This window comes from Gopherus evgoodei, chromosome 3 (assembly GCF_007399415.2).
Source record: "Gopherus evgoodei ecotype Sinaloan lineage chromosome 3, rGopEvg1_v1.p, whole genome shotgun sequence".
Lineage (NCBI taxonomy): Eukaryota > Metazoa > Chordata > Testudines > Testudinidae > Gopherus > Gopherus evgoodei.
The window spans coordinates 116225005-116239620 of record NC_044324.1 but is presented as its reverse complement, the minus strand read 5'-3'; the positions used below and the strand labels follow the sequence as shown (position 1 = coordinate 116239620).

The 14616-nt window shown below is 45.0% G+C and overlaps 1 protein-coding gene across 8 annotated transcripts in view; it reads left to right on the top strand.

Annotated features, from left to right (window-relative positions):
• NHSL1 (NHS like 1) overlaps positions 1-14616 on the top strand; it is a 272172-nt gene that overhangs the window by 195538 nt on the left and 62018 nt on the right. For all 8 annotated transcript variants that reach the window (XM_030556415.1, XM_030556422.1, XM_030556418.1 and 5 more), the window contains exon 2: positions 13273-13425. In XM_030556415.1, the coding sequence (XP_030412275.1) occupies positions 13273-13425 (153 nt within the window). The remainder of the gene's footprint in view (positions 1-13272; positions 13426-14616) is intronic.

Sequence of the window (14616 nt, the reverse complement as noted above, 5' to 3'; positions counted from 1 at the left end):
ACGCAGAGTGATTCCCCCTCTCCGTTCCCAATCCTGGAACAAAAGTACTTTCCTATTCCCCCAGAGGGAATGCAAAATCAGGCTAGCAATTCAACACACAGAACTCCCCTGATTTCTTCCTCCCACCAATTCCCTGGTGAGTACAGACTCAATTTCCCTGAAGTAAAGAAAAACTCCAACAGGTCTTAAAAGAAAGCTTTATATAAAAAAGAAAGAAAAATACAAACAAATGCGCTCTCTGTATTAGATGATACAACACAGGGTCAATTGCTTAAAAGAATATTGAATAAACAGCCTTATTCAAAAAGAATACAAATCAAAGCACTCCAGCACTGATATTCATGCAAATACCAAAGAAAAGAAACCATAGAACTTACTATCTGATCTCTTTGTCCTTACACTTAGAAACAGAAGACTAGAAAATAGAACTACTTCTCCAAAGCTCAGAGGAAACAGGCAGACAGACAAAAGACTCAGACACACACTTCCCTCCACCCAAAGTTGAAAAAATCCGGTTTCCTGATTGGTTTTCTGGTCAGGTGTTTCAGGTGAAAGAGACATTAACCCTTAGCTATCTGTTTATGACACGCCCCCCAAATTGCAGACAGTGGGGAAGCTCACTGGCGGCAATTTCCTTGTAGAACTTGAAAATAAACAGATTAATACAACACATGCACCTTTACATATACTACTAAGTATATAACTAACAGACTTTTACATTTTAAGAACACTTTTTAACTACTGGATTCTGTGAAACTCTCACGGGAGAGTGCATCAGCAACTTTGTTAGAAGCTCCTGTGATGTGTTGAATTTCAAAATCAAAATCTTGGAGAGCTAAACTCCAACGAAGAAGTTTCTTGTTGTTCCCCTTGGCAGTATGAAGCCACTTTAGTGCAGCATGGTCAGTTTGTAGTTGGAACCGCCGTCCCCAAACATATGGGCGTAGCTTTTCCAGGGCGTACACAATGGCATAGCATTCCTTTTCACTGACTGACCAGTGACTTTCCCTCTCAGACAGTTTCTTGCTGAGAAACACGACAGGATGGAAGTTGTGATCTGTTGCTTCCTGCATTAGCACTGCTCCTATACCACGCTCAGATGCATCTGTGGTTACTAGGAATGGTTTGTCAAAATCCGGGGCCCTGAGTACAGGGTCAGACATGAGCGTTGCCTTAAGCTGGGTAAAGGCTTTTTGACACTCATTAGTCCACTTAACGGCATTTGGCTGGGTCTTTTTGGTTAGGTCGGTCAATGGGGCAGCGATTTGGCTGTAGTGTGGTACAAATCGCCTGTAGTATCCGGCCAAGCCTAAGAAGGATTGGACCTGTTTCTTTGACCTTGGGACAGGCCACTTTTGGATAGCATCCACCTTGGCCTGTAGGGGGTTTATGGTTCCTCGACCCACCTGGTGCCCCAGGTAAGTCACTCTGTTTTGGCCTATTTGACACTTTTTGGCCTTAACAGTTAGTCCTGCCTGCCTGATGCGCTCAAAGACCTTTTCCAGGTGGAGTAGGTGTTCGGGCCAGGAGTCTGAAAAAATGGCCACATCATCGAGGTAGGCAACTGCAAATTCTCCCAGTCCAGCTAGTAGACCGTCTACCAGCCTCTGGAAGGTGGCGGGTGCATTTCGAAGGCCGAAAGGAAGGACATTGAATTCATACACCCCCGTATGGGTGACGAATGCTGACCTCTCCTTGGCAGGTTCATCTAGCGGTACTTGCCAGTACCCCTTGGTTAAGTCTATGGTAGAGATGAACTGGGCACGTCCCAACTTTTCCAATAGCTCATCAGTACGTGGCATTGGATAGTTGTCCGGACGAGTTACAGCATTTAGCTTACGGTAGTCCACGCAAAAGCGTATTTCCCCATCTGGTTTGGGTACCAGAACCACTGGAGATGCCCAGGCACTGGTAGATGGGCGGATTATACCCATCTGTAGCATGTTCTGGATCTCCCGTTCTATAGCAGCTTGGGCATGAGGAGACACCCGGTAGGGTGGGGTTCTGATTGGGTGAGCATTACCTGTATCAATGGAGTGGTATGCCCGTTCAGTCCGTCCTGGGGTGGCTGAGAACAATGGGGCGAAGCTAGTGCACAGCTCCTTGATTTGTTGCCGCTGCAGACGTTCCAGGGTGGTTGAGAGGTTCACCTCTTCCACGCCACCGTCTTTTTTTCCGTCGTAGTAGACACCGTCAGGCCACTCAGCATCATCTCCCTGGACTGTAAACTGACAAACCTGTAAGTCTCTGGAATAGAAAGGCTTGAGAGAATTAACATGGTACACTTTAGGCTTTAGTGAGGAATTGGGAAATGCTATGAGGTAGTTTACAGCTCCCAGGCGCTCTTGGACCGTGAATGGCCCTTCCCATGATGCTTCCATCTTATGGGCCTGTTGCGCCTTCAAGACCATAACCTGGTCTCCTACCTTGAAGGAACGTTCTCTGGCATGTCTGTCATACCAGGCCTTTTGCTCTTCTTGAGCATCCTTTAGGTTCTCTCTAGCAAGGGCTAAAGAGTGTCGGAGGGTGCTTTGTAGGTTGCTTACAAAGTCCAGAATGTTAGTTCCTGGAGAAGGCGTAAACCCCTCCCATTGCTGCTTCACCAACTGTAATGGCCCCTTATCCTCGTGACCATACACAAGTTCAAATGGTGAAAACCCTAAACTGGGATGTGGTACAGCCCTGTAGGCAAACAGCAACTGCTGCAACACTAGGTCCCAATTATTGGAGAATTCGTTGATGAATTTTCTTATCATGGCCCCCAAAGTTCCATTGAACCTTTCCACCAGGCCATTGGTTTGATGGTGGTACGGGGTGGCAACCAAGTGATTCACCCCATGAGTTTCCCACAGTTTTTCCATGGTCCCTGCCAGGAAATTAGACCCTGAATCTGTAAGGATGTCAGAGGGCCAACCTTTCCTCTGGGCGTCTTTTTTGGGAAAGGGCCCAGAATATCCACAGCTACTCGCTGAAATGGGACCTCAGTTATGGGGAGTGGCTGGAGAGGGGCCTTGACCTGGTCTTGAGGCTTTCCCACTTTTTGGCATACCTCACAAGACCGGACATACTTGGCAACGTCCTTGCCCATCCCCTCCCAGTGGAAGGACTTCCCCAACCGGTCCTTGGTTCTGTTCACCCCAGCATGGCCACTGGGATGATCATGGGCTAAGCTTAAGAGCTTCCCCCGGTACTTAGTTGGAACCACCAACTGTTTTTGCGGCTGCCATTCTTCCCGGTGTCCACCAGAAAGAATTTCCTTGTATAAAAGTCCTTGGTCTATAACAAACCGGGATCGATTAGAAGAGCTGAGAGGCGGTGGGGTGCTCCGTGCCGCCGCCCACGCTTTCTGAAGGCTGTCATCTGCTTCCTGCTCAGCCTGGAACTGTTCCCTTGAGGCTGGGGTCACCAGTTCTTCCTCAGACTGGGGACTTGGGCTTGGTCCCTCTGGAAGCGATGTAGGTGATGGGGTTGTTTCCGTTGCTGGTGAACCGCTCTCCGCTGGTGCACCTGAGGGTATTTCAGGCTCTGGCTGAGCCTTTTGGGTATGGCTGTCTTTTGCTTCTGCCAGTTCTGGCTTGCTGGCGCCCTCTGGCGTTGAGTTTGAAGATGTGGTTGCACTTGCTGGTGCTGGTTGCGGTTCCAGTTCCGGGCCTGGGACTGGAGATGCTGTGGCTGTTTCAGTGGTAGGCATGGAATCCAGGTCCACTGCCTCTGTCTGGGTCTCTGGTAACACAGACGGGGCTTCTGTGGACGGCTCAGGAACAGGAATGGGTCTGGAAGCTTGCCTGGTTTGGCTACGGGTAACCATTCCCACTCTCTTGGCCCGCCTCACCTGGTTGGCCAAGTCTTCCCCCAGTAGCATGAGGATAGGATAATTGTCATAGACTGCAAAAGTCCACATTCCTGACCAGCCTTTGTACTGGACAGGCAGTTGAGCTGTAGGCAAGTCTACAGCTTGTGACATGAAGGGGTAAATTGTAACTTTGGCCTTTGGGTTGATGAATTTGGGGTCAACGAAGGATTGGTGGATAGCTGACACTTGTGCCCCCGTGTCTCTCCACGCAGTAACCTTCTTTCCGCCCACTCTCAAATTTTCCCTTCGCTCCAAGGGTATTTGAGAGGCATCTGGGCCTGGGGATCTTTGGGGTGATGGTGGTGTAATGAATTGCACTCGCATGGTGTTCTTGGGACAGTTGGCCTTGATATGTCCCAGTTCATTACACTTAAAGCATCTTCCATCTGATGGGTCACTGGGCCGAGGTGAGTTACTGGAGACTGGTGAGGTTGAAGAGTAGGGTATCTGTGGCTTTACTTGGGTGGTATGTAGGGTCTTTGGCTGTCCTCGGTTGTAGGGTTTATGGTCTGTGTGCCCCCTGGGGTAATCGTTCCCCTTGACAGTAGCTTTTTTGCTTTCTGCCAGTTCCATCCATTTGGCTCCAATCTCCCCCGCCTCAGCGATAGTTTTGGGATTTCTATCTTGTATGTACCGTGTGATGTCTTCAGGAACACCATCCAAGAACTGCTCCATTTGTATGAGGAGGTTCACTTCTTCCAAGGTTTGAATGTTGTTTCCTGTTAACCAGGCCTCATAGTTTTTTGCAATGTAGTAGGCGTGTTTGGGAAATGACACCTCTGGTTTCCACTTTTGGGTTCTGAAGCGCCGACGGGCATGATCTGGGGTTATCCCCATCCGGTATCTGGCCTTGGTTTGAAAAAGTTTATAGTCATTCATTTGCGGCTTGGGCATTTCAGCTGCCACCTCTGCTAAAGGTCCACTGAGGTGTGGCCTTAATTCTACCATGTACTGGTCTTCGGGGATGCTGTACCCAAGACAGGCTCTTTCAAAATTTTCCAAGAAGGCCTCGGTGTCATCACCTGCCTTGTAGGTGGGAAATTTTCTGTGCTGTGGAGCAATAATTGGCGCCGGGTTGTTAGGGGTGGCTGGCACATGCAGCCCAGCTTTTGCCAACTCCAGTTCATGTTTCCTCTGTTTTTCCTTCTCTTCATTTTCTTTTTCCATTTGTTTTTGTTGTTTTTCCATTTCTTTTTGGTGTTTTTCCATGTCTCGGCGGTGGGCCGCCTCATCTTCTGCTTGTTTCCTTCGGTAGGCCACCTCTTCTTCTTCTAGTTTTCTTTTGTGTGCTGCCTCTTGGGCTGCCTGTTCTCTTTGGAAGGCTGCCAGTTTCATGTTTTCTTCCTTTTCTTTTATCTCCATCTCTTTTTGTTTTATTTCTAGTTCCTGTTTGTGTTTTTCCATCTCTCGCCTGTGTTCAGCTTCTTTGAATTGGTCTTCGGCCTCCATTTTTGTCCTGGTAGACATGGTTCCTGTTTTCTTGTGTTGGGGTGCCCTCCGGTGTTTCTCTTTTGAACTGCAGGCTCTGTTGCCTCCTGAAGTCTGCCTAGCAACAGTGTTTTTTTTCCCTTTCTCTCTCTAGCTAATGTTCAATTAAGGGAAACCAGAAAAACCACTTTATTTGCATGCATATAAGTGCTGGTACTTGCCACCTAATGGGAGGGCTATTGCATGACAAAAGACCCTCAACAGTCTTCTCGCTTAACATGCAAACCACAAACTGCTAGAGAGAGCAGAAAAAAAAAAAATTCTCTCTGGGTCCCTTTTAAAACCAAACTGTTTCTCTCTGCTAAAAAGCCCTTAGCAGAGAAAAGAAAAATATAATATTCCTACTGGCTTCTGGATTCTGTCTAGATCCCACCGCTGCTACACCATGACATAACCTTATTCCCAGATTTTGGACCTTAGCGTCCAAAATATGGGGGTTAGCATGAAAACCTCCAAGCTTAGTTACCAGCTTGGACCTGGTACTGCTGCCACCACCCAAAAAATTAGAGTGTTTTGGGGCACTCTGGTCCCACTGAAAAACCTTCCCTGGGGACCCCAAGACCCAAATCCCTTGAGTCTCACAACAAAGGGAAATAATCCTTTTTCCCTTCCCCCCTCCAGATGCTCCTGGAGAGATACACAGACACAAGCTCTGTGAAACTACGCAGAGTGATTCCCCCTCTCCGTTCCCAATCCTGGAACAAAAGTACTTTCCTATTCCCCCAGAGGGAATGCAAAATCAGGCTAGCAATTCAACACACAGAACTCCCCTGATTTCTTCCTCCCACCAATTCCCTGGTGAGTACAGACTCAATTTCCCTGAAGTAAAGAAAAACTCCAACAGGTCTTAAAAGAAAGCTTTATATAAAAAAGAAAGAAAAATACAAACAAATGCGCTCTCTGTATTAGATGATACAACACAGGGTCAATTGCTTAAAAGAATATTGAATAAACAGCCTTATTCAAAAAGAATACAAATCAAAGCACTCCAGCACTGATATTCATGCAAATACCAAAGAAAAGAAACCATAGAACTTACTATCTGATCTCTTTGTCCTTACACTTAGAAACAGAAGACTAGAAAATAGAACTACTTCTCCAAAGCTCAGAGGAAACAGGCAGACAGACAAAAGACTCAGACACACACTTCCCTCCACCCAAAGTTGAAAAAATCCGGTTTCCTGATTGGTTTTCTGGTCAGGTGTTTCAGGTGAAAGAGACATTAACCCTTAGCTATCTGTTTATGACAGGGATACTCAAGCTGAGGTTCGGCAGCCACAGGATGGCTCCTCAATGTGTCTCCTGTGACTCTTTGCAGCACATGATATTGAAACACTGTGTGATATAATTATTACCCAGTCTAAGTTATTAACCAATCAGGATTCTTTTCCTATGTTATTAACCAATTGTAGAAGATAAAATTTTAATATTTGGTCAGTCATTTTGCTGTGAGAAGACGTACAAAAATATTTCCCAGTCATACCGTTTAAATGTGACTATATGGTACTATGGTAAATGAAACAATGAATTCACCCTACTGTGGCTCTTTTGGGTAATGTTGATCACTAATTTGGCTCCTGAACCACTGAGGTCTGAGTATCACTGGTCTAGATTGAGACAATATACTAAGTTCACAGAAGCCACTAAATATCCATCCGAGGAAGAAGGATGTTTATATGACGGATTGCAGTCGTTGACTGTGTTGTCATTTTGGAGCCAAGATTTGTGGGGAAAATTCAGAATCTTGCTTCCAAGGATGACAAGAGACTGGAAATAACACAGAGGTTGCTTTGTGTAAGTGAGATTGAGACATAGACCTTCTGTCACACTGGAGCCTTCAACATGTCAGAGGCAGTTATGAGAGCAACCTTATGCTTAGTGGAGACATATGGCAGCTCAAATGAAGGAGGAAGGAAGCTGCTTTCACCACTCAAAATTTTCCAAGGTTTCTATCCTCACCCCCCCAGTATCCATATTTCGATGCTTAAGCTTGGGTGTTAGAGCTTCATTACAAACATTAATTGGGTGGGAACAGTTATTGCTTTTTACCCCTGCTTTATAGTTGCATTTACTATTAATAAATGTGCTGGATTTGGAAATTGAAATCCCTTATCTATAGGACAGGAACAGCATTGGCAGTGACAATATAAGCTTCATGACACTGTCTCGCTGCTGAAGTGCTTTTGGAGAGGCTTGAGTGGTGGTACGATGTTGAATCTCCAGGCTTATTCAGTCTTTCACTTCTCTGCAGAGACTGCGAACAAGGGTGCTGCTGAAAATGGTGGTTATTTCCAGGTATGTGGATACCTGTTCTTTAGGAACAGGATTGAGACTGCGGACTCATTTTCTTTCCTTCAGCCATCAGATGATAAATAACATAATTCTGATGTTACGTAGTTAATCTAGATTTGGTCCAGTACCTAGGCCAGGTCTACACTTCAGATTTCTTCCAGGTTAACTCTATTGGTCAGGGGTGTAGCAAGCTATATCGATTCCTGACCGATATTGCTATGCTAGCAGAAGTCACTCATGTAGATGGAGCTATACAGGCAAAGTCAAACTTTTGCTGATATAATTTGCTTCTCTTGCTTACTTTTCTCCCTCTTTTACCCTCAATTACCCCTCCAGAAGCATATCTTTACCAGAAAATCAGGTGCACCCTGCTTGAAATCCCAGAAAGTTTGCTCAGGGCTTGTCTACATCACAAAGTTGCAGCGCTGGTGAGGGGGTTACAGCGCTGCAACTTAGGAGGTGTACACATCTGCAGGGCATCACCAGCGCTGCAACTCCCTGTTTGCAGCGCTGGCCGTACTCCCGTTTTGTCTCGGGTGTAGAGGATCCAGCGCTGGTAATCCAGCGCTGGTAATCAAGTGTAGCCACTTACCAGCGCTTTTCTTGACCTCCGTGGAATAAGCAGGTATCCCAGCATACCTGAGGAAGCCTCTGGTAATCAAGCTGGTCTCCTTCCCCGGTTTGCTCTCGCGTTCCCCGAACCCCGAGCAAGCAGGTCTCCTTCCCTGCGGTTTGCAGGGTGGTTCGGAGAACGCGAGAGCAAACCGCGGCGAAGCTGGTCTCCTTCCCCGGTTTGCTCTCGCGTTCCCCGAACAAGCAGGTCTCCTTCCCTGCGGTTTGCAGGGTGGTTCGGGGAACGCGAGAGCAAACCACGGCAAAGCTGGTCTCCTTCCCCGGTTTGCTCTCGCGTTCCCCGAACCTCCGTGCAAGCAGGTCTCCTTCCCTGCGGTTTGCAGGGGGGTTCGGGGAACACGAGAGCAAACCGCGGCGAAGCTGGTCTCCTTCCCCGGTTTGCTCTCGCGTTCCCCGAACCCCTCTTGAAGCCGCCCAACAGCGCTGCAGTATGGCCACATCTAACACCACTTGCAGCGCTGGTTGCTGTAAGTGTGGCCACTCTGCAGCGCTGGCCCTATACAGCTGTACTAATACAGCTGTAACAACCAGCGCTGCAAAATTTTAGATGTAGACATACCCTCAGTCTCTTCATCCTTCCATGGCAGGTAAAATGAGTACTATGCAGTTCATCAGTACCTTGACAGCCGAGGACGTGGAACTCGTAACGGTAGAGGTTCACCTGCTTCAAATGAGCTGTATGCTGGTTGTCTGTCCAACTCTTGTCCTCAACCATTAGGCAGCCATATTTCTAGTGCTAGTGATTTGTGTAGGGCTAGAATGTGGCTGACACTGCACAGGTGAGCAAGGGTGGAGGGCACCTTTCATGTACACAAGGGGATGCCTCAGTCCCTGTCCTTGCACGTCTGGGATGCAAGGGGAGATTGGGGAGCCGTAGTATCACTGGTAGTGCTACATTCCCCAAAGAGAGGCTGAAAAAGTTCGAGGCACATCCGGCCCTTTTTGGCATCAGCTGTGTGCCAGCTTGGGAGAAAAGCATGCTGCATCCTTTCAAGCACTGAAGCACTTGCCACTGTGGTGTGTTCTCTTCGAGGATGTTCTGACTGCTTCAGTGGTGAGCCAGACAGAGTGCCTCTGGGACTTGTCCCCCGGGTGGCTGTGATATTAAACACACTTGTGGTTTGTAAAGCGCTATGGGCCCTTTTGGCTGAGAGGCAACATATGAATTAAAAATATTATCGCTTCCATTCTGCACAGTTGTGATTCTGAGATAAACCAGCAGTGCTGGGAATTGGATGCTTCTCAAGAACACCTGCTTCTGCATGCTGCACTGTGAAGGCTAGAACTTGCGGCAGCTTTTGGGGCAGACTTACACCCCTGCTGCTACTATATTTCACCCCCAAAGAAAAACCCTTTCATTGTTAACCCAAGGCAATTGCGGAGCCTTGCTTTGTAAAGGAGAACTTGCTACTTGAATCTTAGCACTGTGTGAGGGGCATGCCCTGCTGAGCAGATTGATGGGGGTACTTAGCATTTTCTCTTTAACTTCAGTAAAATAGTAATTCACTTCTAAATAGAAAAGTAGATGTGCTTATGTGCAGGAATATTTAAAGTCATGAGGTTAAAGTGTATTTCAAAAAGCCTTTTCAGGTCAGGCTCTTGTACTGGTGTCATTTGTTGAATTATAGTTTCTTTATTAGACAGAAATCATTTGGTTAGCTTGTTATTAATTTTGTTAATGGAGTTTCCAAGTTGATCCTAATCAGGACAGCTCAGCATGTGACTGAATGAAATTCAACATGTAATATTGCTGGGCTGTTTCCATTATTGTAATTGTAAGTATTTTGAGAGCAAGGAAATGCAAAGAAAAGTTCAGTGATGAGGACAATTAAAATGCATGTCTTGGGACATTAAGAAACGGGGGCGGGGAAGAGAAGAGAAGGGGGAAAGAAGGGCATCCTGATTTACACGAGAATGCAGCCCTCATTTACAGCTCCATGGAGATTCAGTTGTAGAGTCTTGCTGCTCATAAATGTTGCCTATGGAATAGGAGGAAGGGATTGGGGGCGTGTTTGGGAAACAATAGTTGAAAGCCTCATTGTCCCAGCCAATTCAAATTCCATACAGTCACAAGTAGCCTGGGCTATACAAAGGAGGGACATGAAAATATCCACTTCTCTCTCTGCTAAACTGTAAATGATTTTGGAAGATCCTGTTAGAGCAGTGAAAACGGAAATTATCTACAATTCTCACTGTTTGTGGTGGAGTGAAACCAGGAGAGGAAAACTGTTGATTGGCTGGGGAGTGAACTGGATGAATGAGCATTGAGTTAAAAAACCTGAGCTTGGTTCAATGCAAATATGAACGGTTGGCTTTCTTTTTTTCTTCCTTCACAAGTTGTAACTAGCAGCTCCCAGCCCCCAGGATTATGTTTCAGAAGGAGGCGTTCAGGTTAGGGATTGTTAATGGTCTCTAACTGCCAGGAAAATAAGGCCAACCTCACTGTTGTGCAAAATGGGCGGGGGGGGGAGGAAAGAAGGGGTGTAGGAAGAGACAAAGTTAGTAGGATTTGCAGAGCTTTGGCAAGTACAAATTGAAAACCAGCCACCTGCTTGTTGCTCCTGTTTTCTATGGGATCTAAACTCCAGGACCACAGATAGACACTTTGGAAATGGTGGTGTTCATCAACACAAAGCTGAAATCTTTAATTAAACTTTTCAAGAAGAAGAGTAAGTAGTTGTGTGCATGCAAGTTTTCTTTCTGGAAAGTGTTGGAATTTGAGTAGGAAAGCTCAGTATGTGTATATATACCTTCTAGAAACTTTATTGGAAAATCTGTACATTTCTCTTTCACTGCATGTTTCAAACTGTGCAGAGGCAGCGTTGGCGAAGGCAATGTTCCTGAGCATCTGCTTCTTTGTAAGAGTGAGTGAGTGTTAATTTACTTTGATTTCCTTTGTCCCTGTAAATCAGGGGTTCTCAAGCTGGGGGTCAGGACCCCTCAGGGGGTCACAAGATTTTTACATGGGGAGTCGCAAGTTGTCAGCCTCCACCCTAAACCCTGCTTTGCCTCCAGCATTTATAATGGTGTTAAATATATTAAAATTTTTCTTAATTTATAAGTGGGGGTCGCACCCAGAGGCTTGCTATATGAAAGGAGACATCAGAACAAAAGTTTGAGAACCACTGCTCTAAATGGCTTTGAAGAAGCAAAACTTTTTCATTTAATGTAAGCTGTTTGATTATGAGATTTGAAAGCCTCTTGGTGTAACTTGCTGCTCTGTGTATATATCATCATTGTATGCCAAGGTATTACTCTAACCTCTTCTGGTAGCCCCAGCTGTACAACTGCTGAACTTGTGCAGAAATTTATGGTGCTGTTTCATTGTGTAATATCATTATAGTCATAAACGTTTTTTAAAAATCATTGAGATACTTGATTTACTTGCATATTTAGCTGGTGAGATTTAATCCATTGAGACAGGCTAGTTGAATTTGATCTGGCTGTCTGAGTACGTGTAGCACATCTTGGTGGTTTTAGTATGCTCTAGATAAGCAATAGACTGCTCTTAGTATGGCACTGAGTAGAGCTGGGCAGTAGTATGGCTGGTGTCTGTCTTTTCTTATTTTGTAAGGTAAATACCAGGGGTAGGGGTTCTTTCCTGGTAAGTCAGTCATCCAATGTACCTTTTGTTTCCTATAATTCTAGGATGATTGACATTGTGATCGGATAATGAGTGACTTGTCTGTTCGTTATCATCTGGATTTGACCTCTGATTAGCAAGGACAGAGAATGCAGCCATACACCATGTCAGCATTGTCTGCCCTGCTGCATGAGGTGTTTTCGATCACATCCAGTACAATGAAAGTAGGTAGAAGAGGGGAGGGGCCAGACCACATAGCCAAGCAAATGTATGAGCAAGTGAATGTTCCAACAAAAAAAAAAAAAACAACAACCAGAAAACCATAAGGAAATTCAGTTAAAAGCCTCGAAAAATGACTCCTCTTTTACTGCATTTCTTGTAGCATACTTTTGTCTCGAGATTCTGAAGTTAATTTATGAGTTCCTTTATTTTGTTTAACTAATCAATGCAATTATTTTACAATTGAAATTATTCTTCTAGGCAGTGTGCTGTGATGAAAGCTGTCATTTTTCAGATGTAAGGAAGCCGTCACCTTCACACTGTGTTTCATAGCCTGTACAGCTCCTCTGCCATTATACAAGGCATTACATTTCTCATGCTTAATAATGATACAATGCTAGGTGGTGCTGCTATATATACTGTAGTAAGAGCGGCATGATTTAAATGCTATTCCCAACTGCAACAAATGAGAGGTAATGAAAACTCAGAAACAGGGACAAGAGGATGGAGAACAGCCAGGTGACCAACACAGTTTGGCTGAGTCAGCATAACAGGTGCTTGGGAGACAGGCACAGCTGTAGTTTTTTGCTTTGGAGATTTGGATGCACAGCATATGCTCTGAAGGGCAAATGCTGCTAGAGGAGTGATACCCCAGCTGCCCTTTTCCTGTCCCTGCAGAGTGAGGGGTACCACTGTTCAACCACAAAAGTTTATATCGATAGCAAACTTTAGATAACAAGTAATGTCTATCTTTCAGGGAAGATAAATTATAAGTAAATATTGTGGGTGTACTTTTGTTAATTAAGTAGTTGATTTATTACTGGATAATGTTTTAAAAGAATTTTGAACTTGAGAAGTGCTTTATTTTAATATATTTTTATGCAAATGTATTGGCAAGTTAGGTGTGGCCATTGGGATCCTGCCCAGGTGCTACTGTGGCCTGGCCAGTATGTGACCAATGTGTCGTGCTGTGATGTGTAAAGGCAGTGAGCCAGACTGCTCTCACTCATAATGGTGTAAAGCTAATGTCATCTTATTAATGTCAATGGAGTTGCTTCTGATTTATACCAATGTGAAATCTGAAGAGCCCCAGTCTGTTTTTATATTAGTATCCTCAGTTCCCACTCCTTCCCACCATTTATTCATAGTCCTCATTCAACTGCATTTAATTTTTGCATTACATTCTCCCGCTCTTTCTTTGCAGCTGTCTCCAACCTAGATGAAGAAAGTAGATGGACAGTCCATTATACTGCTCCCTGGCACCAGCAGGAAAATGTATTCCTGCCCTCCACGAGGCCACCTTGTGTGGAGGATCTGCATCGCCAAGCCAAGCTGAACCTCAAGTCGGTACTAAGAGGTAAGATGCTGGCAGTAAAGCTGTTGCTAAGAACTTGGAGAGAAATTCAGTAACTTATATAGTTATGTTCTATGTGCCACTAGAGAGCCTGGCTTTGTCACTTGGCTTTTGAGTTCTTAAAAGCATATTTGAGTTTCTTACACTCCAAAAGAAACAGCTTGTTCTGCAGTTTTAAACAGATGTCAGGTGTGTTGGATGACATTTACCAGAGGGGGAGAAGTAGTTCTTTCTGCCATAGAGAGATGAGTAAATCCCCAGCTTTGCTGCGCTGAACTCTCATATGGAGGGCAGAAAAACTGCCTTAGATGACTTGGTGCCTTTATAAATTCACATCTGCCTTCAGAGCCTTCTTTTAAATAAAAGCAGCAAAGAGTCCTATGGCACCTTATAGACTAACAGACGTATTGGAGCATGAGCTTTTGTGGGTGAATACCCACTTCGTTGGATGCATTCACCCAAGAAAGCCTATGCTCCAATACGTCTGTTAGTCTACAAGGTGCCACAGGACTCTTTGCTGCTTTTACAGATCCAGACTAACACGGCTATCCCTCTGATACTTCTTTTAAATAATAACTATAACTTAAAATTCTGAATCAGCCCATTTATTGTCTTAAGAAATAGCCAGGCAGAATTGACATCTTTGTCATCAATTCTGTTGAAAGTGGTCTAGTATCACATTTGTGAGAGGGTGGCTGCTTTTGACTAGCTAGCAAAATCAGCTTCCAGGGACGCTTTCTGTAGTATAACTCTTTGTTCACAAAAAGTTGCATTAAACTTTTAAGAACTACATTCTGCCATCACATACACCTGCACAACTCTCAGTGAAAGGCAATGGATGTGCGAGGTTCACACTGAAACGCACAGAATGGCTCTAAGGCAGGGGTAGGCAACCTATGGCATGCGTGCCGAAGGCGACACACGAGTTGATTTTCAGTGGCACTCACACTGCCCGGGTCCTGGCCCCTGGTTTGGAGGGGCTCTGCATTTTAATTTAATTTTAAATGACGCTTTTAAAACATTTTTAAATCCTTACTTACTTTACATACAACAATCATTTAGTTATATATTACAGACTTTTAGAAAGAGACCTTCTAAAAACGTTAAAATATATTACTGGCACGCAAAACCTTAAATCAGAGTGAATAAATGAAAACTTGGTGCACCACTTCTGAAAGGTTGCTGATCCCTGCT